Below are 26,187 nucleotides of genomic sequence, written 5' to 3' on the forward strand. Positions count from 1 at the left end.
TGTCATTGCAGGAAAGAGTTACATGCGTTTGTGATGGGATATTTAAATGGGAAAATATTGTTTTTAACTAAAAATGTGCCTCTGGATAATTATTTGGAGGTCATGATTCTGAAGGGCATCTTCCCAGGTTAGCAGGGCCCGTAAGGCTGGAGAAGGGGGTCTCGCTGCCGGGAGGGGGTCTCGACGCTGGGCAGGTTGTCACAAAATGACATTGTTTAACGGCAGGTGAGGTTTGTGACCGTGAATGATAATGAAGGAAGGATGGAGGGCAGAGGGAGAAGAAAAGCACCGCCCCCCCCCGCTCCCCAACCATCCATCAAGCCTCGTAAATGTTACTGCGGAGGGACTGGGAGCAAATCTCTGCGTATCACTCAGTACTGCTGACAACCAACCTCCCCCACAGGGGCCGCAGCGAGTGGCAATATCCTCCTTATAGAATATGGAGGGGCCGTGTTTACTGCTGCAGATGTAATGTGTAGATATATGGAGACCAGGAACACGCATGAAGGCGTGATGTCACGTGTGCACTGCTAAGTGCCAGACAAATGGCCGCTTTACATCAAACAGCCCCGCTCTTTGCATCTCATTACCGTATTTCGCTTTGCAGTATTTATGTGCGTCCCAATAACCAGAATTTATTACTATAAAGCTTTAGATACCCCTCTCTCCTCCCCCTGATGCCCCCTCCCCTGACGCCCCTCTTTTCAAGGAGGTCAGAATGTTTGCTGGGTATGAGGGTATCGCAGGGTTCTACTGCCCTAAAAGCCCCGATAATGTGTATAGAAACAGCAGGAAACGGCTTTATAAATTAAACGGGGTAAATAAAACCCATTCTGCCATTTGGGGTGTTGGAGCTGGGGGGGTCATAAGTTTAAGAACCTATTGGTTTTGAACCATTTCTGTAAGATGGGGTAGAAACCTCTATGAACGTTGATGAGAGGTCAGTCCCAAAAGTAACTTTTTGATGTGGTTTTCAGGACCTGGACAAGTATTAATGGTCAGTGGGGGTATTAATGGGCATCGTTTCTCACTCTCTCCTTTAACCCCATCTTCTTCTATTCTTGGTACCGACAGAGAATGAATTCCGGGGGGAGCTGCTAAACCAAAGGTGGACTCGAGGCGAGAGGATCAGCAGCTGTGAAACAAGACAAAAACTAAACAGCCGGGAGGCCAAGGTGAGCCCAGGAGCCCAGAGAGGGCCACAAGTTAACCCTTTAATAGCCCACCTCACAGATCCTATTTTAGAGACCGACTAATGGAAAACCATGACTTGTCAGGCGGTAAAATATATTCTGAATGGAGTCACCTGTATTCAAGCAGGGATTCCATTTGTGATAGAGCAAAAAACCCTGACAATCTGCCCATTCACCCTGAGACTGGGGTAAAAAACCCTGACAATCTGCCCATTCGCCACGACGCTGGGATAAATATACCCAAGATCCCCGCGCCTTTTCTCCAACCTTCAGCTATCTCCTAAACGCTCCTCTCATTAATGCCACTTCCAATCCAATTGCAGATGAATGTAGACATTGAAGATAAAAGAACTCGCACACGATCCAAATCCATCAGAGGTAAGTTTGCCGCCGCCTGCAGCTCTCCTGTTCTCCACCGCGTCTTCGGGCGACGAAGGTTCTCCTCGTATAATCTCAGCTCGTTAGACTCATTCACAAAAAAAGCCAATACTGGCGGCTCTCGTAACCCACCGAGATTTACGATTCATTCCTTCGCAACTTTGGAAATCCCTTAGTTACTTCCAAGCGTTGGTTTGCGGCGTTGCCGGCTGCGCCACGCCATGCAAGGGAGCTCCCTGAGGGGCTCAGCTAAAAGCTGAGAAGCCGAGACACACGCCGGCTCGGGAGCAGTGAAGACCCGGCTCGTCTTCCAGCAAATCGCTTACGTTGCGATGTTTGAAGACGCGACATCAAGCAGCGTTAATTAGTATGAGGGGTTCTAGAATTCGTCATAAAAATGGTGGATAAAAGTAACTATTACCCTTTTCCCCAACATTTTCAGATTACGTGATCAGATTATGATGTAATTGCCTCTCTCGGGGATCTTATTTTAACTTCTCTACTTATCGAACCCGAGTTATATTTTAATTACTTTTTTTTTAAGCACAAATCATTCTTGTAGACTAGTGACATCATCAGCATCAGTAAGTGACATCATCAAAATCCCCAGAGAAGGGGGAAAAAAGGGGATCCCTATGAGTTACTAAATTACCAAGACCTGGAAATAGTAAAGGGTATTTTCTCATTCGTAAATCTCTGTAATTCTAATGCAGAATCTTTTTGGATCTCTCCCCAGTGATCCCAGCAGATCTTGTGGGACAGGAAGTGAGGTAAGAACCCATTCGCCGCATGGAACTACGCCATACCTTATAACAATCGAGCTCCCTTTGTCTACAACCGCTGGACAGACATGTAGCACTTTGATAGCTCTGGAACCTCATTGAGCATCGAAGGTGTTCTAGAGCAGGGATCTAACTGCTGGCACAAGTTCCCAAAAAAACTATGGGTGGCCTGCGGCACTCAAAGTGTTAAAATTCATCACCAACAGTCCTTGAACGTCGCATTGTGCGCATGCAAATCTTTAATTAAGCATAGCCATAAAGCCGTAATGAAGCTCTCAATTAATTAGACGGAGGTCAATCTTTTCATTAAAGCGGATCTAGAATTCAGCGCGGCAATCAGCCTGAGAGCTGACGGTCGGGGCCGCCGGCTCATGCCGGGAATGTGGCTATTACACATGATAGGTGTGTGAGCAGGGGGGATAGGGGGACACAAGCGGGGGTTTTATTTATATTTCTGCCTTTAAGCTGCCCCACTCCAGGCTGCGTTGGCTCAGGACACACAAGCGGAAAGCATGCAAGACATAGAAGTTCCATTAAAGGGGTTCATCCTCTGAAACCCTCTCGTAGCGAAATAGATTAAAAGGAAGGCTTAACATCGCTCATTACCCCGATCTAAACGCCAGCAGCCACAATAGGACCGTTAGTTCGTATCGACCGTTCGGTATCTGCCGGTTGTTACAGTCGGGGGCCTTAAACACGTTGCTGAATATCTAATTTCGGCTCAGAAATATGTGATCAAATTAGAAAGAATATTTCTAAGCATCAAGAGACAGTTTGTTGAAGGATAACTACGTTACGCGGCGTTTCCGTGTCATCGGAGATTTCCTAGAACGCGTTCCTCGAGAAAAGACAGTGGCTCTTTTTATTGCCGAGGTATGAAGAAAATGATTACTCCCCGAAGGAGAGGGCTGGAGAACGTGAAATATAATGAAAAACGTCCCTCTGGGATAAAGTCTTATATTCCGAAAGATCAAACTACCGGGCTGTTTATGAAAATCTCTGGAATTTGTAACAATAGATAATATGCATTTATATTTGTCTTCGGAATAAAGATATTACTTGCGATGAATATTTCCTCAAGGAATGGAGGTTTTCAGCTATTAAAACACAGAAATAGATTCCCCCCCCCTAATTTACTGAATATAAAGGATAAAAAGTGACGTATTGACCAAGTGCGCGTCTTTTTGTCTCACGACAGTTTACAAAGCTGCCCCTTGGCGCGGAAACGCAAGCTGCAGGACGCGGAAACAGAGACCCCATCGTCCAAAAGGAAATCGCACCCGCTCAAGTTGGCGCTGGACGAAGGGTACAACGTGGACAGCGATGGGAGTGAGGAGACCGAGATGAAGCAGGAGGAGTCCGGGTCGGATGATTCTGAGGGAACGCTAGAAGAGACAGAGGAGGATTCGGAAGCGACAGAACCAAAAGATACCCCCAGCCCAGACCCCGCAGAAGGTGATACAATTGTTTCAAGATCCATGTATGAGAAGTTCCAGGTAGGATAGAGATTAACTTGTTTCGGTTCTTTTTTTTAAGCTGAAAAAGCTACATATGGAGAAGAGACAGCCAACGCTGAAAGCAGCTCTCCCGCAAAACCCGGCTACAGCAGCTACCAGGAAATCATTGCCAATTCTCTGTTGAACCTGGGGCATATAGCCAAGCAGGCGCTGGTGTCAGAGGGGCATTTGGCAGAAAGCGAGCTGGACTCTCCCAAACCGAGTGCTGGCTTGGTAGAGCTAGTCCAGGAGGAGGTCGAAGAAGCCTTGGTGGAGGACGTGTGTGACAAGGAGATCATCATTCAGACTGAAGATGCTGAAGAGGTAATCGAGGTCACCAGTGAAAGGAGCAGCGAGGTGTGTCTGGAGCCCAGGGACGATGTCAACTGCGGCGTCAACGCCTGTAAGCTGCAGAAAGACGCAGACGAGGAGGAAGAAGAAGATGACGATGATGACCTTGACGAGGATGATGTTGATGATCTGGACGAAGACGAAGAGGAAGAAGAAGAGTGTTCCTCTGAGATGGTCAACCAAGATGCGCCTCGTGTTTCTCAGGACTCCCCTAAAATCCACTGTGAAGGACGGTTCAGTCCTAAACCCGAATACTCCGTCATCGTGGAGGTCAGGTCGGACGACGACAAAGACGACGACAGCCATTCTCAGAAGTCGTCCGTGACGGATGAGTCCGAAATGTACGACATGATGACTCGAGGGAACCTGGGTCTCTTGGAACAAGCGATCGCCCTCAAAGCGGAACAGGTGAAAGCCGTTCGGGAACCAAGTCGATCCTCGGGGGATGTCGCTAAGAATTTCCAGCCGGATGATAAACAAAATAAGTCCATAGACACCATGAGGAAAAACTTCTACGGTAAATTCCTTTCTTTTATTTGTTTCATAATGAATATAAGGGTTACGGTGAAATAAACCCCCCCCCCGATACAATGTATCATTAAACCAACGACAAGGGAGACTTTCCGAGCCAGAAGCGATTTGTCTCCCCGTTCGTTTGGCGGCTGTGAAAACCGCCCACCTCTTTCTTGCTTTCTAAGCATCGCATCGAGGCGGCTTCCTCTCTCGCCCGTTTGAAAGGTGATACGATATAACTGATCAGCCTTTTCCTCTGGATGATTGAGAAAGTGTAATGTAATCTCCGGAAGCAGATTAGCGCACGGCAAATGGAAAAGCTTGCGCTCTCCCATCGATTCCCCGGTGTCGTTTTCAGCTTGGCTTGTGGGTTACAGTGAGATCAGTATTGTGTTACCGTGTTATTGTGCCGACTCGGAGGACACACATATATATCTCTCTCTATAAATATACCATTAACGCAATGACTTTACGTGCTGAAAATTGTCACCTAAAGGAATTCTTTTAAAAAATTGATTTGGGTTAAATGAACTCTCTTTAAACAGTTCAGCAGCTTTAAGGAAGGACCTTTATCTCCTTTCTACTGCTTAGAATATAAGCAAAGAATTAAAGCAAAGCCTGCTGTGTTTGACCAGTCTGGGGTTATGATCTGTTGGATGCGCAGGTGGTAGTTCGTCATGCCGACCCTTTCATTAAACATCAGTTGCCCCCCAAGTAGCTTTTTTCTCATGTGAGTCGTTTGGATTTGCCAGATGCCGCGAGACCGGAGAAGCGAGAGATTAAATGCCCCACACCTGGCTGCGACGGCACGGGTCATGTTACAGGGCTGTATCCTCATCACCGAAGCCTCTCAGGATGTCCTCACAAGGACAGGATCCCTCCAGAGAGTGAGTATAATAAGAATCTGTGTATTTATTGGGAGTCGGGCTTGTGTTACATCATCCACACCTGCTAACCCCAGGCTGGCACCTCGGGGGGGTAATTGGAAGACGTCTCACTGGCTCCCGGGGGGCGTATTTTTCATGCAATGTTTGGATCGCTGCATGGAAGCCAACGATCTTCTCACGTCTTCCGACGGTAATATCTCAGTCAGCGGCGGCCGATGTGAAGTCGGTATCTGAGCCTGGCTTCGCTTTTATAGTTACGGAGCTCTAATAATGTAAGAGTTAGTTCTCTGTTTAGTGTAAACTCATGAAAAGGTTTTTGGGTTCCCATGGAAACAAAGTAACAAAGTCCAGATAGTTGTAGCAAACGCAGTCATTATTCTTACAAATAAATCCTATAAAATAAGAACAAAGCCCCACGGGTTTCGCACGTATTCATCGCTCTCTATTTCCATAGGTTTAACCCAGAATGAAAATGTTCGGTTACTATCTAGAATTACAGATCTAGAATGTTGTAGTCCTGATATTCCCAAGGTGCATTTGGCCTCTTATTCCTTGGCTGGTCTGGATACCAATAACTCATCCACTATAATATAAAATGTCAAATCTCCCCAAAAATCTTTCCCAATTCAAACCAGTATGGCGGATCATTCCGAGCAATTGGGCAAAATAATAATAATAAAAAAAATAAAGGTCTGGATGGGGCGCTGACAATTATTCCGTTTATTTTAAGGCCGCCACTGAAATTTATTCTATGAGGTAATAAAGCTTTGATGATAAACTGGTGGTTTTTGTTTCTTTCCGCGGCTCAGTTCTGGCGATGCACGAGAATGTACTGAAGTGTCCGACGCCGGGGTGCACCGGGCAGGGTCATGTCAACAGTAACCGGAACACCCACAGGAGGTAAAACATGAAGGGCCCGGCGGGCAGCTGCTGCAGGGATGTGGGGATCCTGGTGGGAGGGACTAGCTTTGCTGAAGATCAGTGTTGCAAGGGACTGTGGGAGTTGTAGTCTAGTTAGGGGTCAGCTATCAGATAGAGAAGCATTATGCTCATCTGGGTGGCCGAAGGGGTTAAGATGATTGTAAGGGTATCTGTGAGGGCCAAACCTATCCAGATATTACATACCATCAGTATTGCAATCTGGCTCTCTGATTGGTCAATGTAACTAAGCAGTTTAAAGAGCAGTTGGTCCGTCCCAACGGTTTGGGTGATTGACGAGTCGGATGCGGGGATCTCACGGCCTTTAACGTTTTGAAATTCGGGATCAATACCTTCCTCGGAGGAGCGGAATACGAGAGCGCCGTTTTCTCCAGATCCACGGGAGGTCTCTCATTTTTCTGTCGATGGACTCAGTGGTAAAGGAGTTATTTTCTGATTCTTGCAGTTTATCCGGGTGCCCGATTGCTGCTGCCGAAAAGTTAGCCAGATCTCATGAAAAGCAACAGTCGCCCGGCGACCTCTCCAAAAGCAGCTCGAACTCAGACAGAATACTCAGGTACGTCGGCAAACACGGGGCCGGTCATCCCAACTGCTGAAACTGAGCTGATGAAGAGTCCGTGGGGCCCTCATTACAGTACTAAGCCCTCCTTAGGCTCCATTCTCAGGGTCGACAGGTGGGCGGGGTCTCTCACAGGAAGCAGTGGGATATGATGTCATTTATCAACTCTCTGCGCCACCCTGCAGAAAGTGAGATGGATCTGCAACGCAGGGGCCATTTATGGAGATTATCTCCAGTTATCTCAACGACCGGCCGCTCACCCCGCTGGTTTTAGGGCCCCCATTGCGTAATCTTCGCTGGGCTTCGGTAGAGTCCAGTGGTGGGTCCATACCTGGGAACTCTTTGGCTCCAGCAACCTGGAGCCCGGAAAGCGAGAAGGAGGTACTGCTGATGTGAGAGGGCAGTCCTGCTGATATGAGTGGGCGGCCCTGCCGATGTGAGTGGACGGACACTATTGTTGGAGGGGAAGTGGGCGGGGAGTGGGGCGTGCCGTGACCCGGAGATTGCCTGAAGTGACCCGGAGACCCGGCGCTTCACCAGGAGTCTCCGGGTAAATTCCAGAGAGTTCTCAGGTATGGATGGGTCTCTATAAAGTGGAATATGGATTAGAGGGAGAACAAAAACATCCAGGTAACAAACTGCGCCCTAACATTCACCCTGTGTGTCCGACAGGCCCATGTGCTTCGTGAAGCAATTAGAGATTCCCCAGTACGGCAGCTACAGACCCAACATGGTTCCCGCGACCCCCAGGGCCAATCTCGCCAAGGAGCTAGAGAAATACTCCAAGGTCACCTTCGATTATGCAAGTTTCGACGCTCAGGTTTTCGGCAAACGCTTGCTTGCCCCAAAGATTCAGACAAGCGAAACCTCACCCAAAGCCTTTAAATGTAAGTAGAAGGTCCCCATGTGGACGTGGAGTGAGATCCATCATGGCCACTCCATTTTTTATTTTTTTTTATACTTAAACTCCGGGAGTATGACTTCAAACACGCCGGCTCACAAGAGCTTACAATCTGTTTAGTAATGCATGGGCATAAACCAAACCATGGCTCACTGGAGATCAAATGGAGTCTGTCGTTTAGATTATGGACAGTCTATAGAAGAAAGTGGTTTAGGAGACCAGCCACGTGTCTCCGTCCGCGTAACTAATCCTCCTTCCTGAAATCCTGGCGTAATCCGCGCCCAGCTGCTCCGAGCAAAGCTGAGAGAGGCCCTGTTATAACTGCGTGATTAGAAACATGCGCGGGACGCGGCGATGTCACCGTCTGGGGTCAAAGGTGTCAGCCTGGGTTAGAGCTGATGGAAAATGTATTTGTTACTGCAAAAGAAACAAAAATGATTGAAAATAATAATAAATCATTTGCTGAATAGGATCATTTACAACATGAAGCCATTCTGCCGGGAGGCTGTCCCCCTTATCTACCACCCCCTAAGTAAAGTAAAACTTCCTTCTACTCCATCTCAGCCTCTGACCCTCTAGTGTTAGATTCCTGATGGTTTTAAACATATCTCTCTCCCATTCCCTCTCTTCTCTCCCCGTCTCTCTTTCCCAACCCCTTTCTCTTCCCTGTCTTTCTCCCCTCGTCTCTGTCCTACCCCTCTCTCCCATTCCTTCTCTGTCTCTTCTCTCCTGGTCTCTCCCCTCTCTCGGTCTCTCTTCTCTCCCATCCCCTCTCTCTCTCTCTTCTCTTCTCTCCAGGTATCTCTTCTCTCCGCCATCTCTCTCTCTCCCATCCCCCCTCTCTCTCTTCTCTCCCTCTTTCCCATCTCCTCTCTCTCTTCCCTCCCTGTCTCTCTCTCTCTTTTCTCCCCTCCAAGCCGAACATTTTTATCCTGTGAACCATTCCCCATTTTTATAAGAGTATGGTTACAAAGAGGATGGTTGCATAGATGAGCGATCTTGCAGTGCGGTTGGGTGAAGGGCTTTGGTTCTTGTACGGGGTGAAACTCCCGGATATGTTACGTGTTCCATAGAATGTTCCGTGTTTATCTACTCATTCTTCCCACCTCTTGCAGCCAAACCTTTTGCAAAGACCTCTTCTCCCAGCGACAGCCCGTCCGGCAGTTATGTGAAAAGCACTTCCTCATCGTCCTCCTCCGGCTTTGATTACACTCACGATGCCGAGGCCGCTCACATGGCCGCCACCGCCATCTTGAACCTTTCGACCAGATGCTGGGAGATGCCGGAGAATCTTAGCACCAAACAGCAGGATCTCCCCAATAAAGTGAGTCCGAACGCAATATTAATAATATTAAGTGAGTCGGAGGATTTAAAGTCATATCTTCTAAAAGTTCTCGGCCCACTAAGTGACCGCAGGGTAAGCAACACATTGTGTAGACCCCTCTGACACTTATAGGGTTAATTGAATGTTTGCGGGGGTATCTTCAGAAAACCAGCGGTGGCATTAAGGTGTTCTTGTCTTCGTTTTGCAGTCCATGGACATTGAAGTGGATGAAAATGGGACCTTAGACTTAAGTATGAACAAACACCGGAAAAGGGATAACGCCTTTCCTTCCAGCAGCAGCTGCAGCAGTAGCCCCAGCATGAAATCCCCTGACCCGTCTCAACGCCAAAACTGCCCCAGTGCCACAAGCAGCACCATGACCTCACCCCAATCCAGCCAGACCTCTCGGCAAGATGACTGGGATGGACCCATCGATTACACAAAGCCGAATCGCCACCGCGAAGAGGAGCCGGAGGAGGTGGGTGTTTAGGGAACGTGATGAGAGTTGGGATAACCTTTTCAGAATGGGTCGGAAGAGTCCTCTTCTGGGTCTTTACCGAATTCACCCAAGCTTTGCGGCCAACGTCCGTGGTCAGCTCCAGGTCGTCTATTAACAGGTCCCACGTTATGTTTTGAGACCTTTGGACCAGGTGAGTAGATCAGACCAAGACTGAAACCATGTCTTCTGTTGTTTTTTTTTAAGTCGGAGCCTGCGGGGGCATCTTTTGCTTCTTCCGAAGCCGATGACCAAGAGATGCAGGAGGAAAACTTTGAGGATCGGAAATACCCCGGAGATGTCACGCTAACCAATTTTAAACTGAAATTTCTCTCCAAGGACAGCAAGAAGGAGCTTCTCACGTAAGTTAAATGAAGCGAAGCCAAGCGGAGGCTTTGAGTACTTAATACGCGGGCCCGGGGCACACAGCTCAGCTCGAAAGGGTTATAAAGGTAGCATAATTCAAGTGGCAACATTAGCTAAGCTCACGTATCAGTCACAAATACTCTTGGAAGGTAGAAGGGTCTGTAATAAATGACATGATAAGCCTACTTTGAGAAGAGGCCCTTTGCCACCTTATCCTCTTAAAATACTCTTGTTGGGAGGGCAGGTAAGTGGATGATTTGGCAACCATGGCGTTCACTTCCCTTTAGTCTTATTTGATCCACCCAAATCCTTAATTCTGCTGCCGAAAACATATAACATACTCCTTCGGGGAAAGGAAGTTTAACATGTATAGAGGCGCTAGGCTTCTGGACAGTAATGTCCTCCTACTATGGCATTAAGTTGGTTGGAAAATCTGGACCCCGCTCTCCAGAGGCATAGGTACCGCCATTTTTTATACCCCTGTTGTTTATCCGAGACCTAGAAGTAGGGTCCCCATTTTTTGCCCAGACGTACCCCCTGCATTCAGACTGGCTTAACACGCGCCTCCCGTTGGACTCACATGAAACCACTATTCTCCTAGATACTTTTCTGCACAACGGGAATTTCAGCCAGTACGCGATGGGGGGGTGCGCAAGTCCAAAAGGGGGCGAAGGAGGAAAAAAGGCAGCAACCCTCATGAATGAGTAAGTTCTGCACAAAAACTCTACTGTAGAAATGGAAATGAATATGAGGGTCGGTCTCGTTGCAGCAAGAGACCGCTGAGGCTGGAATGGTTCTTGCTGGTTTCTGAAGGGTCAGAGTTGTGGTCTTCAGAATTCTGAGTTATCTTCAATCGCACAGTGAGGTCGTTCATGCCCTACGGCGTCCTCATGTAATATTCACCAATACCAGGATTTTCCAGATAGCTTTAGAGTCGTCTTTTTCCAAAATATCTATTTTCAGTCCAGAAGTAGACTTGAGGACCACGAATAAGGGCCCTGGTTAAGGATATAAGGATGATGAGTATTGAATGTTGATACAGATAAGTCGTCCTAGACTATGGTTTATTCTTAACAGTTTTAAACAATCAGTGAATGTGAGATATTGTTTCATGGGGTTTACAGAAAGATAATTTTCCTGATAAACGTTAGAACATGCAGTTTTTGGAAAGGGTGATTTGGGTTTTTATCGATCGAACGCCACCTGCCCTCCTTTCATGAGTAGACATTCTCCCTCCTCGATGCGTCTCCTTTGTGTAAAACCCTGCGTCCTCACAGCGTTATTGATCCAGCAGGAGGCCAGTTTGCTCTCCAGTTGCACAAAGCGTATAGTTTTGCACTTGTGTTGGTCTTACTGGTGCGCAGAATGGGGTGAGATGTGCAGCGGGCGCACCTAACACAATTATTATGGGTTGTAAATTGCTCTCTCCGGCATTTATGGACTACAAATCCCACCATGGCGCCAACTCACTAAGCATGCTGGGAATTGTAGTTCATAAATATTAAGGGATCTATTATAATGACACGTCACTAGCACTGGGGGGTTTATTCTGGGTTCTAGAAATGGTCAGCAGCCAATAGGATGTCCCCGTTTCACTGGATCATTAATCGCCTTTTATAACTAAATGCTTACTTTCTTTGTGCTGCGTCTGGTTTGTAACCTTTGACGTTTTGTCCTCACAGCTGCCCTACCCCAGGCTGCGATGGAAGCGGACACATTACAGGGAATTACGCCTCTCACCGCAGGTTAGTCCCCTCCTGGACTCCTCTTTCCGCTCTGGCTTGCTAGCTTTTTAATTTATGGTTGGTACTGTCCCGCACTCCTGCTTTTTTTGGCTTATCCAGATCTCTATCTGTTCTCTTACAGCCTTTCTGGTTGTCCTCTTGCTGACAAGAGTCTCAGAAATCTCATGGCTGCCCACTCTGCTGATCTCAAGTATGTCTGCGCTGAACTGTACCTACCCCTCTTTCCCCTAAAACTGCCTCTCCCTTCAACCCTGTCTCCCCTCTCCCCCGCTTACCGAAATGTGCTGAGGCTATAAAGGCTAAATGACTTACCAAATAATATTGTAACTTATATATATATATAAAAAGCCATTGACGCTTCGATGGATGTGACCAATGGCTCCATAAGTGTCCCGGTACGACGGTCGTTTGAGCTTTCAGCAGATTTCGTGTTTCCCTTCCGAGCTAAGCTAACCCTTGCCCTCTGCATGCCTTGCTTTTTTATCATTTGCAATAACACGGAATCAGACATGTATTACAAACCATCATCGCTCCTGATGGTGAAGATGTAGATGCTTTAAAAGAGAAAGAAGGTTCTTCGAGCTGGGAACCCGGGTTTGGTTTCCACGAGACCCTACAAAAGTCCATTTAGTGTCTTTTCAGTAACATTTACGAAACTAAACTTCCTGAAAGATAATAAAATCTATTTTATATGTGTAACGGGCATTTATTCCATGAACGGGTAGATACATTGACAGTGATACATTGTATGAGGGTTTGATGTGCTCTAGATCCGTTCTAGGCTAGAGGTTGGCGATAGATTTCCTGGTGGGCTCATGGGCGCTAACGTCTGATGCTCTTACGTTCCTCCAGGTGCCCAACTCCTGGCTGTGATGGCTCCGGACACATTACAGGGAATTATGCTTCTCATCGGAGGTAAGTTCCGTGGGAAATCATTCTAGAGTCTGACCCGTTGCTTGGGCCAACGTTCTAATTAATGGGGTTAGGTCACACAGGACAGGGTATTCCTGGTTCTTTCGGGATATGTTTGCGACCTGCAGGATTCATGATTTTGATTAAATATAATACCCATGGGAACCAATGGAATATTCTTGCTGATGTTTTCACTCTGCCAGTACAGCCTATTGCTGGATCGTTTGTTTACCTCATTCGTTACAAGAGTAAACCCGCGATCCTTCCCAAAACCTGTTCCCAGCTCCTTCCGGCAACCGGCGTCGGAACGGGAAGCCTCAGAGTGGAATGTGTGACAATAATCTTTTATCTGTGAATTTACAGCTTGTCAGGCTGCCCTCGTGCCAAGAAAAGCGGAATCAAAGTTACGCCGACAAAGGACGACAAGGACGACCCCGAGCTAATGAAGTGAGTAGAGATTGGGGGGGGGGGGGGTGAAATGCAGATAATTACGCCTAGAATAGTTAAATAACAGTAACTACAAGAAAAAGGTTAGGGCATTAGAGGCGAGAAGTGGAGCTCCAGCTCCCAATGTCTCAAACTTTAACTTCCAGAGCTTTTTGTCACCCCGTGCAGAGCCTTTTAGTGCCATTTTCTAAACATTGTGCAGCCCCTACACACCCTTCCCCACCCCAAAAGAGTCTTTAGCCTTGGGCTGCATGACACTTCCGTCTGTACTGTTCCGTTTGGATACAAAGTTTCAACCAACATTTATGTATAATATATACGGTTTCTGGGTCGGGCCTTTCTTAAATAAAATCATCAGACGGCCGAGAGTTTTTTCTTCGGGTCAGAAAACTTTCTACGCCTCCTGCGTTGAGTCTCGCTCGTCTCTAATGGCCAGCGAGGAGCAGCAGCGTTGGGCTGTTACCCTCACCGGTTCCATGAGATCTCGTAGGGAATGATTTACAGCTTTCTGCAGTCACGGCCGCGGAATAGACGGCGTCTTATGGAATAACCATATATATTTATAACCTCCCGTGGCTTCCGAGTTCGTATGGTCCCCAGGCGGCGGTGTACCGCGCTTCCATCAATAGCGGTGCCCAGCAGTTGGGATAAGACTCCTGGCATGAAATCTATTCCATCATTCCCATAATGGATCCTCGGAAGACGTCTTAAGTTTCCTTCCCTGCTGAGGGCAGAGCTGTTCTCTTTATTAACTATTCTTCAAGTTAATGAATATACATGAGATAGAAAATCGATGCCATCTTTCTAATAAACCATCGGCAGCCGGGGCTTTACACCGACGTCTGGGACTCGACGTTTCTCCCAAATTCCAATTCCTGTGCTTTTATCGTAACTCTAGGAGTGCCGGGGGGTAACAAGGGCAATTTCCAACCAACCTAATGCATAGGAAGCTTTAGTCCACCCCCCCAAACCTTTCCAAAGTGTGCTGGGTTGATGATGCCGATTGGTTGGCATCCATAAGCACCGAGGTGCGATTGTAAATATTTTTTTCTCAGTTCTGAGGGATTTGATCATTTTTCTCGGAGATTTCCCAAGCTTCCCGCTGGCGCTGATATTACAAACACATTGTTCTGCATTTCCAATTACAATCAGGATTAGCATTTTTTTAAAATTAACCAAAAAACACATCGATGAAGCTTCATCCAGCATTCAAACAACACAGTTTGAAGGAAATTACAATGAGAATTAGCGTTTTTTGGGGGGTTATGTAAAATTATATTTAAAAAAAAACCATAATAAAGCTATGGAGCATCAGAAAAATACAAGAAAAGGGGGAAAAAGGTGCAACTCATTCCAGTTCCAAGCAGCCAATTACCTTTCTTCTAACCATTGTTCTGCTTCTATTGGGTCATTTGACAACATGGTGACCAATAAGGGTGGCCAAGCAGAGAGGAGGCTGGGTAGTGGAGGCGGTGGAGGTCGCATTTTAATGCTCCGTAATGTCTTTTCTCCTGGTTTAACCCTCTCTTTCTGTACTCAGGTGCCCTGTGCCAGGCTGTGACGGGCTTGGACACATCAGCGGGAAGTATGCATCTCATCGCAGCGCGTCAGGCTGCCCGCTGGCGGCCCGTCGGCAGAAGGAGGGGGCTCTGAATGGCTCTGCCTTTTCATGGAAAACCTTGAAGAACGAGGGTCCCACTTGTCCCACCCCGGGATGCGACGGCTCAGGTCACGCCAACGGAAGCTTCCTCACCCACAGGAGGTACGAACAGACTTTGTTGATCTAGAACCGTGTTGTCTAAATTTTATAATCTAGAGGAGCACAAACCATTGGGAATGGGATTGGGTGGCGGACACCATGCAGCCCTGATTATACTGGAAACTGCCTTAATTACTCAGGTAGGACATATTGACAGAGCTGTCTTGTCTTCTCCCCAGTTTGTCAGGCTGTCCAAGAGCTTCTTATGCTGGGAAGAAAGGGAAACTCTCAGGAGATGATATTTTAGGCACAAAATTCAAGACCAGCGACGGTAAGTGGTGGCATTGTATGTCTCCAAAGGTTATTCATAGATATATAATTATGGAATAGAAAATTGAAATAATTATGAGTCAGACCTTCAAAGCACAATCTATCTGAAGAATGTGCCATAGGTTACTGTCTTCTAATGAACTAACGATGACTGTCTACTTCCTACAGTCTTGGAAAACGATGAAGAAATTAAGCAGCTGAACAAGGAGATCAATGACCTGAACGAGTCCAACTCAGAGATGGAGGCCGACATGGTTAACCTCCACACTCAGGTCAGTGGTTGCCGAGTCTTATGGCCCGTTATTAGATGGTCACCAGACATGTTTGCATGTAGGGGCAAGCTGGTGCTTTTCAGGAGGACTTGGGATGAGTTTTTGCTTAAAGTGAACATTCAGCTCATCCAGACAAACCCAACATAGTCCAAGCATCTCATTGGCCTCCATAAGTCATGTCTTGTCATATGGACGATGGCCCATGAGGCCATATGTAAAACGCTAGATGTGTTTCAAGGCTGAGTTTTAGTCTTTAGAGGTATTTTGTTGCTCATTTTTAGTAATATCTTCTTCCATCTCTTGGTTACAGATCACATCAATGGAGAAGAACCTGAAGAACATGGAAGAAGAGAATAAAGTAATTGAAGAGCAGAACGAGGCCCTGTTTGTGGAGCTTTCCGGGCTAAGCCAGGCCCTTATCCGAAGTCTTACCAATATCCGCCTTCCACACATGGTACGTAATTCCAGACCCAGCATGGGGTGGCGTTAGATTACCCCAATGGAGTAATGACCCGTCTTCCAGTACTAACCCAGTCTGTTGATGGGACAAAAAGATAGAAGAATCCACCTTTAACGAAGCAGAGATATCTTGTCATATATCGTGTGGGTTGATATTCTGTGTTTCATGGAAGAACCTCCAGGCAATGGACCAGCACAACCCAAGAACCCTTTTTTTGCCTTTGCTCTAGGAGCTGAGTGGCCCCCCAAAAATTAAAAGAGCCCTGACAATGTGTTTTTTTATTTTATTAGTGGTTTAATTAGGGACAAAATATAAATTGGAACAAAAAAATGAAATTTAAAAAAAAACAAAAGAATCGGGCAAATGTATATATCCTTTATATAGAGGGTGGTCTTATTTCGTATTTTTATCTTTTCTTGCAGGAGCCAATCAGTGAGCAGAATTTCGACGCCTATGTGAATAAACTTACTGACATGTACACCAATCAGGAATGCTACCACAACCCCGAGAACAAAGCTCTGTTAGAAAGTATCAAGCAGGCCGTCAAAGGGATTCAGGTTTAATTTATAAAGGAGGACGACATCCGGTCGAGTATTCAGGTCAACGAGCCAATCGGTTTGTGTGTTGAATAAAAATATTAAAAAAAAAACAAAAAAAAAAAACTAAAAATGGACCAAATGAATTTAAATTAAATGAAAATAATATGAAAAAAAGGATGAGGATTTTTTTCTCTTCTGCACCCGTTGGGGGAAAAAAATTAAGGAGAAATGAAACTTTTTTTCCTCAAATGTGTCGCCCCCGACTTTTGGAAGAAGACCAGGTTTCATTTACCTGGATATGAAGATCGATTATAACGGACAAAGTGACCGGGGAAGGAGTTGGGTCAGAACCTTCTTTGGAGAGGAGCCGCTTATATAAGCAAACACCCTGGGGTTTGTTCACGGACCAAATTCAACCAGAAGCCAAAACAAGAGATTTATCTCTACTGACAAGCTCTCTGGGCCATCAGGATTTTTATTTTGTATTTTATTTTTTTGAGAACGACAGGAGAAAAAAAAAAAATAAGAAAAAAAGACAAGTATTATACGCGAGAAAAAAAAGATCTTCTTTATTTTTTATTTTCCACAGGAAACATTTAAAAGAGCAGTTCTGTAATTTCTGCCGAAGCGCAAAGGGTTAAAGGTTCTCAGGGATAAGCTTTTGGGGTTACAACTGCATTAATTTATTGTTTTGGGTTTTTTTCTCCATTTTTGTGTCTTAACTATATTGCTGCCTGGCGTAGTTTCGAGGGAGGTGATGTTCGGGTCACGTCACGTGTTACAATGTTTCTTTAGTCCCTTCTAGCGGTTAAGGGGCTTCCATTAACCAATGCGTTTCGCTGCCAGAACAAGCTGGTGACTGCTGTCATGGCGAGCGTGTGTGTGTGTGCGCGTGTGTGAGGGTCAGCTATTTGTATCCAGCGTCTGCAACTTTTGTATTCTGGAAGTCTCGGTTACTCTGTGTGCAGTGGCACAGGTACACGTAAAATGCTTACTTGCTTCATATTACAAATATACCCTACAGAAAAGGGGTAAAAAAAGTGGGATTTCGGCCACTTCCTGTGCGTTTACCTGTTAGATATTAATATATTTATTCGCTTTTCCCTTAATTGATTTTAAGAAGCATAGCAGTAGATCTGGGGAACCCTCTGACATGTAGAGTCATAGCGTTGTCCCTTTATTACAGGGAACTTAATGCCAAGTGAGATGTTAGAGCCCCATCGATAGCCCCCCCATAGGGTTTCTAGTAGCCGTGTACACAACCGCTGGTGAGGAAATATCTTCAAAGTAACAACGAATTTCACAGAATTGTTTTTTTCCCATTAAATATATTTTCAATTAGTTTGGACACCAAGGTCTTCGTAGTTCAGCACCAGCGAAGGGCTGAGAAGTTCTAAGACCCCCGGAGATGTCTTTGTAGCCCGTGCTGCCCGTCCTGTAGCATCTCCAGTCTTTCTGTCTTATGGCTCCTTGGGCCTGTAATGAGATTTTGCGCGTAAAGCACAGAGGGGTTTCGAGCAGATATTACACGCGGTCACTGTGCACTTTAAGATCTGCTTGAGCTCTAGAAAGTTCTAGGTGCAAAGAGTTATATACTGTACAGAGAGAGATATCTATTAGTGCGGCTAGAGGCTTATCAAAGGAATTTAATTGCCCCTCGTCGCTAGTGAGGATTCCTGATTGGAGAATCTATACATCCGGTCAGTCCCGCCATCAGGGGTATGATTAGTACCCATGTATGAGCTCTGGCCCCCTGGACTGTCACGGGGCCCCCTAGTGGTCCCTTGCGGCCAGCTACCTATGTCTGGCCTCTCGCAGCCTTTGGGGAGCCTTCCTGGTGGCCCCTTTTCGGACTTTGGGGCCTACTGGTTCCACTGCGAGCCTTAGAGCCTGGTAGCCCTATTGTGAGCATGGGAGGGCAGTAGGAGGAGCATGAGGTTAGGAGTGGGAGGAGCATGGGGTACAACGCCGATTTCCGACGGCGGCCCTTAATCCGGCTAATACACAAAAGGGGGGTAGACTTAAACGCTTAATAACTCGCGACAGGAAGGCATCGGTGACCTGTCCCATTTCCATAAAGGTTAAAGTAGCAAAAGACGTCTCGTAATTTAAATCTATGTCACCCGTCTATGTGACGGTGCAAATAATCAAAAAAAAAGGAAAGTGTAAAAAAAAACAACAAAAACACACGTCCTTGTACATAAAGTTTGATACAAATGTGAATAAAAAAAAAACAACTAGTCTTATCAGTAGAACAGCCGCACTTCCACATATTAACATAATTAGTTTAATTATCTTGTAAATTATTTAATTTCAACAAGTTCTGTTATAATTTATTCATAAAAACCGTATGATCTTTTTACTATTTATTTAAATTTTTACGTTAATTTATTCATGTTTGGCTTATTTTATCTGGACACACAATAATAGGGAGGAAAGACAAAATATATAAAAAAAAAAATAAATAACCTTTTTTGACAATAAATTATATTCCACTGGGGAAAAAAATGTTATCTACAGCTGATAGTTTTGATGAAACCTAGTTATTTTTTATAAATTTTTGTTATTTATTCTTTTAAACAGCGGGAATTTTTTAAAATATATTTTATAAAGGAGGAGTTTTGATATTTTTTGTTTCTTTTTATTTTATTGGGGTAGGTGAAAAAAAATTATTTTTGTTTCTGTTTAATCTTTTTTTTCTTACGTTTTTTGTGCAAATCTTTGGTGCTGGAAATGCCGGTGGTGAAATTTACGCAAAATCACCATAGGCTTTTCTGTCCCCAAAATTGGGATATACTATGTTTCAGGCACTGATGACAGTATATTAAAAAAAATGCTGTATTTATTTAATAATTATTTAAGTAAAATGAACTTGTGAAAACATTGTATATTTATTTTGTCCTGTTCGTGAGTCTGTTACGTGATTGTTTACGTGAAGAAATCCTGTTAATATTTAAAATTACAAAAAAAAATTTAAAAATAAAAAGTAAAAAAAGGTTGCTTCGAAGGCTGATGCGGACTAGCTGTTACGTGCTAATCTCTCAGATACTGTGATTCCGGCCTCAGGGAATATACAAAACCAACCTGACAACACCAGAAATAAAATTCAAATTCTACTTGTGGATGTCTGTCTTTTTTTTAAATTTATTTATTTAATTTAATTTTTTATTTTATTTTTGTTGCTAAAAAATGTCTTATTTGTATGAAACCCAGAGAATGTAATGTTTATGGAAATATACGAATAAATAAAAATATAGATTGTTGAAACATTGAGTAGACAGGATTTACCTATGCTTAGCAAGGTTTTATTATTTTTTTTTACATTTTTTGTATTATTTTCAAATAAAAAAATCAACAGTAGAAATGAAGCCAGGAATTTGAGTAGAGAAACTCAAAATGTATTTATTTTTTACCATTAAATTTGGACACATTAAGGCCTGAAATCAGCTTTACAGTAATTTTTCAGTAATTTTTCTCTGCTAAATGTCATAAAATTAGATATGCCTTGAGTTACAAAAAAACATGTTTTAAAATATAACATGAAAATCCAGATTATTCTTGAATTCGTTTTTTTAATTATTTTTAATATATTTTATATTTTTTGTACCCCTTCCCGATATAAATATCTAGAATTTTGTGTACCCCCACGTAATCGAAAACCGTTCCAATCATCGTTCTCTCCCCTCTGTGTTTCCTAATGCTGTTTGTTCTTCGAGTCACACAACAGAAGCTACTGAGTTATTATATAAATTAATCACAATGGGCTGTTGCCACAAGAATATCTAATGCATCACATAAAATGCTTGTTCTATCAAAAAAGATGTCAGTAACTATGGAAACTAGGAAGGCCGATGCGGTGTTTTCAGGATGACATATATGTTTCTGTACAGAAGCCCAGATTTCACATTAGTGACGGGTGCGCTTTCTATTTCACATCAGCGGGGAAAGGAAAAAATAATCATAATAATAATAAAAAATGAATGTGGCATGCCGATGATCAATAATTTGCATATGCTTGTGGTGACCTCACCGGGTGTAACTCAAGGGAGTGTGGGGAGGGCTATTGGGGCAAGAAACTGTCAGCGGGGTATGATGCATGCGGTTGGCCGTTGCTGGGAAGGATATTGTGGAGCTGGGCACAACAGCGGTGACACCTGCTGGACAAATCGAGAATTACAAAAAAATTCATCCGACCCACCCAAAAAGTTTCATTTTATAAACAGTAATTCTTCCAATTCTTTGGAAAAAAATATTAATTTAAAATTATGCGCTATACTGAAAACAAACCTTACCACCTCATATCTGTAAGAGTCCCTTACGTTTTAAAAGCCTTAATTGGTCAGATTTTGAATATTTTTGAAATTATTTTGCTTGAAAATTAATATTTAATTTTTGTATCGTGTAAAGAGACACTCTTGGAGTTTTTACACCCTATAACTGCTTAAAAACACCCCTTTTCATGGGATAATTTGGCACCAGTCCATGGCAGAACCAGTTGTGCAGGCATATTACTGTACAATAGGCATTGTGAGTAATAATAAAAAAAATAACTAAAAATTAGAAATAAATAAAATAAAAAATCAAGAACAAACGTGAAAAATACTTTTTTTGGAAGAACAATTATGCTATTTAGAAACAAGGTTAAAAATCCGATGTTCTAACAGCGCGTAACGACAGAGGATATTTAACTACTAGTCGGAAATGGAATTGAATAAAACATGTCATGTTTCAGCACCTTTTCCGCTAGATTCTGGGTTTATTTTTAATGAACTGATTCCGCGAGTGGACTGATAGATAACAATACAAAGCGGGGTTACCGCGCAGGGGGGGTGGGAAACCGGACACCCTCTGTCTTTCACTCGCACTAAGCCGGTTCAGTTATTATGTTAATAGGGCCCTCCGGAATAACGCGACAGATGGAAAGCTACAAAAGGGACTCTTTTATTGCGTTTTTACTCCTGGAAAAGTTTTTCTAAGGGATTAAACTCATTTGTGAACTCACGCAAATGAAGAGACAACCTATTATTTTATTTTTTAAATTATTTTTTTTTTTTGCATTTTCTGTAAATTTTATTCTAAAATAATAATTGATAATAAAAATGATATATACAATATATAATAATATAAGGAGGAGTAGGGTACCATCCCCCGCCATCTCTCTGGGAGCAAATACTTTTAATAATGAAGCGATACTTACGCAAAAAATAATTAAAAGAATAAAAGTCTCCTTTGTGACGTTGAGCCCATCTGCTGTAAAAATTGAATAACCCCCCCGCAAGAACAGATATTTTGTGGGCACCGAGAATTCTTTTACGTTCATTACAGTTCACAATATCATGTTTGTATGATCCGGAATTAAAAGTTTTTTTAATAAAATTAGATTTGATTATTAGAGCAACCTGTAGCGGGCGCTGACTGTTTAAGGGTTAACTTCCGGGATGCTGAGGTCAGGCAGATCGGTGGCAGAGCCCGCATCAGCTGTCCTGACACTTAACATTAAGGGAGAGATAACATAACAGGGAGTAATAATCCATGGCAGGGGGTAATTCATATATAGTGTTGTATAGGATCCGGAGGGTAAATAAGACATAAAGCTGAAGTACCACTTGGTAACTGCAATCGATACCCCATCCTTGGCTTTACAGAGCGACCCCACCTGGTGCGAAACGCCTTCATTGTTCATGCATTGGGGGGGGGTGGGGTATCATTGAGTGTTATTACCCCGGCCCGCTCTGGTACCGCGCACATTCTAAACTCAGAACACGCAACTTTCTGTTCTTTTTGGAAAGTTTGCTGTAAAAATCCTCGAATCACTGGAGTCAAGCTATCAGACACTTTCAAATCAGTGGTCATGCCATCAGACGCTTTTTCTTTAGATTAGCAAAAGGTGCATTAGACCTGGAAATGTGATAATGATCATATAATGTTACAATTTTTAGTGGATTTTGCAGAGTTCTCACACAAATATATCTTCCTGCAAAATCAGATACGTTTATTAAACAAATTAAAGGTAAATTAAAATTACATTTAAATTAAATATCCGCTCATATCTAGCAAATTACCTTTTATAACATTTCTGCATATATTACAAAATTCCACCATTGGACCAACACATTTACACTGCACATATCTCACACACACACCCCTTTATAATATCTTACAATATGGTGCATTTTTACTGTGGAAATTTAAAGATATAGCACCCCAATTACCAGCGCAGTACTTGATCAATGTCATATTTCAACATTTTACATGGGTTTAAAAAAAAATTCCCCATTGGACCAATACAGTTACACTGCAGATATCTCAAACACATGCCCCTCTATTATTTCTGAGAATATGGTGCATTTTTACTGTGGAAATTTAAAGCTATAGTACCCCAAATATCAGCCCAGTACACAGCAACCGTCATTTTTCAACATTCTACAGGGGGTTAAAAAAAAATTCCCCATTGGACCAATACAGTTACACTGCAGATATCTCAAACACATGCCCCTCTATTATTTCTGAGAATATGGTGCATTTTTACTGTGGAAATTTAAAGCTATAGTGCCCCAAATATCAGCCCAGTACACAGCAACCGTCATTTTTCAACATTCTACATGGGGTTAAAAAAAATTTCCCCATTGGACCAATACAGTTACACTGGTCCAATGGGGGAATTACACTGGTCCAATGGGGGAATTTTTTTTAACCCTCTGTAGAATGTTGAAAAATGCCAGTTGCTGTCTACAGGGCTGATATTTGGGGCACTATAGCTTTAAACTTCCACAGTAAAAATGCACCATATTCTCAGAAATAATAGAGGATGGTGTGTTTGAGATACTTGCACTGTAACTGAATTGGTCCAATGGAGGAATTTTTTTTAACCCTCTGTAGATTTTTGAAAAATCCCATTTGCTATGAATTGGGCTAATATTTGGGGCGCTATAGCTTTAAATTTCCACAGTAAAAATGCACCATATTCTCAGAAATAATAGAGGGGCATGTGTTTGAGATTTCTGCAGTGTAACTGTATTGGTCCAATGGGGGAATTTTTTTTAACCCCATGTAGAATGTTGAAAAATCCCATTAGCTGTTTACTGGGAAAATATTTGGGGCGCCATAGCTTTAAATTTCCACAGTAAAAATGCACCATATTCTCAGAAATAATAGAGGGGCATGTGTTTGAGATATCTGCAGTGTAACTGTATTGGTCCAATGGGGAATTTTTTTTAACCCTCTGTAGAATGCTGAAAAATGCCAGTTCCTGTCTACTGGGCTGATATTTGGGGCCCTATAGCTTTAAATTTCCACAGTAAAAATGCACCATATTCTCAGAAATAATAGAGGGGCATGTGTTTGAGATATCTGCAGTGTAACTGTATTGGTCCAATGGGGTCATTTTTTTTAACCCCCTGTAGAATGTTGAAAAATGACGGTTGCTGTCTACTGGGCTAATATTTGGGGCACTATAGCTTTAAATTTCCACAGTAAAAATGCACCATATTCTCAGAAATAATAGAGGGGCATGTGTTTGAGATATGTGCTGTGTAACTGTATTGGTCCAATGGGGGAATTTTTTTTAAACCCATGTAGAATGTTGAAATATGACATTGATCAAGTACTGCGCTGGTAATTGGGGTGCTATATCTTTAAATTTCCACAGTAAAAATGCACCATATTGTAAGATATTATAAAGGGGTGTGTGTGTGAGATATGTGCAGTGTAAATGTGTTGGTCCAACGGTGGAATTTTGTAATATATGCAGAAATGTTATAAAAGGTAATTTGCTAGATATGAGCGGATATTTACCTTTAATTTGTTTAATAAACGTATCTAATTTTGCAGGGAGATATATTTGTGTGAGAACTCTGCAAAATCCACTAAAAATTGTAACATTATATGATTATTATCACATTTCCAGGTCTAATGCAGCTTTTGCTAATGTAATGAAAAAGCGTCTGATGGCATGACCACTGATTTGAAAGTGTCTGATAGCGTGACTCCAGTCCTCGAATCCCCCCGGGTCTGCGTGTACATATGTTTAGCGTGACATTCCCTTTTCTCCGTTATAAATAAAAAACACATTTATCGCTATTAACTTTTTACATGTCACACGTATGTTCATCACGTTACATACACCTTAACGTGTGATTTACACATTCTACACCACATATTTCCTGGTCTGTTTACCGTTCACGCCGTTTGCATGTAACATTTTCCTCGGACTGTTACCTTTACTATCATATGTGCAATTTGCATGTTTTAGACCCCATAATGTGTTTACATGCATCCTCACCATGCGTATCACATGTATCTTGCTCCCTGTAACAGCCTATTCCTGTAGCATACATGACCCTGTTATATGTTCCGTCCATGGCATAGATTGTCAGCTCGTTGCATGCATTTTGCTGCAATGTTACATACATGTATCGCATATATTATATGTGCATACAAGGCCCAGTCGGATCTATTAGGTCTCGTTCGGCCCGAGGCCTGCAAGCCAGCCCAGATTTACACCGCTCGCCGCGTGGCCATTTTGTCGGAGCCCTACAGGCGCTACCGTATTTTATAGCGCGGGAAGAGGGCGGGCTAAAGTCAGACCACGCCCATTGTATAACGCGCTGTCAGCTGGTGTAGTGTTTACAACGAATGCTGGGGGTGGGGCCACGTAACTAAGAACCGGGGTGTACCGGGGCCTCTACCGGGAGGTGAAATACCAGGTATCGGGGGTTAAACCAGAGCCTGCACCGGGAGGTAATGCTGGGGATTGGGGAATATATCAGGGCCTGCTCCGGGAGGTAATGGTGGTGTTGGGATTATACCAGGCCTGCCCAGACTCCCAGTACTGTACCTGCCCAGACTCCCAGTGCCCCCAGTACAGTGCCTGCCCAGACTCCCAGTGCCCCCAGTACCGTGCCTGCCCAGACTCCCAGTACCGTGCCTGCCCAGACTCCCAGTACCGTGCCTGCCCAGACTCCCAGTACCGTGCCTGCCCAGACTCCCAGTACCGTGCCTGCCCAGACTCCCAGTACCGTGCCTGCCCAGACTCCCAGTGCCCCCAGTACAGTGCCTGCCCAGACTCCCAGTGCCCCCAGTACAGTGCCTGCCCAGACTCCCAGTGCCCCCAGTACAGTGCCTGCCCAGACTCCCAGTGCCCCCAGTACAGTGCCTGCCCAGACTCCCAGTGCCCCCAGTACAGTGCCTGCCCAGACTCCCAGTGCCCCCAGTACAGTGCCTGCCCAGACTCCCAGTACCGTGCCTGCCCAGACTCCCAGTACCGTGCCTGCCCAGACTCCCAGTACCGTGCCTGCCCAGACTCCCAGTACCGTGCCTGCCCAGACTCCCAGTACCGTGCCTGCCCAGACTCCCAGTACCGTGCCTGCCCAGACTCCCAGTACCGTGCCTGCCCAGACTCCCAGTGCCCCCAGTACCGTGCCTGCCCAGACTCCCAGTACCGTGCCCGCCCAGACTCCCAGTGCCCCCAGTACTGTGCCTGCCCAGACTCCCAGTGGCCACAGTACAATGACATCTAGGGCCCCCGGGTCCCAGTTCCATGTAAATAACGTATCGTCCTCCTGGATGTTTCTGCAGCCGGATCGGACGTGTTGCCGCG

The 26,187-nt window shown here is 44.3% G+C and overlaps 1 protein-coding gene across 1 annotated transcript; it reads left to right on the forward strand.

Moving 5' to 3' along the window:
* Positions 1 to 1,516: 1,516 nt before the first annotated feature.
* LOC149271832 (myelin transcription factor 1-like) lies at positions 1,517 to 16,613 on the forward strand. Its single transcript, XM_089507101.1, has 20 exons — positions 1,517 to 1,571; positions 2,788 to 2,880; positions 3,527 to 3,808; positions 3,899 to 4,717; positions 5,466 to 5,600; positions 6,410 to 6,500; positions 6,985 to 7,095; positions 7,771 to 7,989; positions 9,176 to 9,323; positions 9,532 to 9,801; positions 10,027 to 10,181; positions 11,868 to 11,930; positions 12,052 to 12,120; positions 12,783 to 12,845; positions 13,206 to 13,289; positions 14,830 to 15,051; positions 15,228 to 15,319; positions 15,487 to 15,590; positions 15,901 to 16,044; positions 16,473 to 16,613. Exons 1-20 carry the CDS (start codon positions 1,517 to 1,519, stop codon positions 16,611 to 16,613), a joined length of 3,360 nt encoding a protein of 1,119 aa, XP_089363227.1.
* Positions 16,614 to 26,187: the final 9,574 nt, after the last annotated feature.

The sequence above is a fragment of the Sceloporus occidentalis genome, unplaced genomic scaffold (assembly GCF_023333645.1).
Source record: "Sceloporus occidentalis isolate IW3139 unplaced genomic scaffold, rSceOcc1.0.p SCAF_457, whole genome shotgun sequence".
In the NCBI taxonomy this organism is placed as follows: domain Eukaryota; kingdom Metazoa; phylum Chordata; class Lepidosauria; order Squamata; family Phrynosomatidae; genus Sceloporus; species Sceloporus occidentalis.

Bases quoted from the DNA above. Each gene is read 5' to 3' on its own strand.
- LOC149271832 (XM_089507101.1), top strand. From the start codon at position 1,517: ATGAATGTAGACATTGAAGATAAAAGAACTCGCACACGATCCAAATCC. The intron at 7,990-9,175 runs GTAGAAGGTCCC...TTATGTGAAAAG, and splicing joins CCCAAAGCCTTTAAATGTAA to CACTTCCTCATCGTCCTCCT. The intron at 16,045-16,472 runs GTACGTAATTCC...CTTTTCTTGCAG, and splicing joins ATATCCGCCTTCCACACATG to GAGCCAATCAGTGAGCAGAA.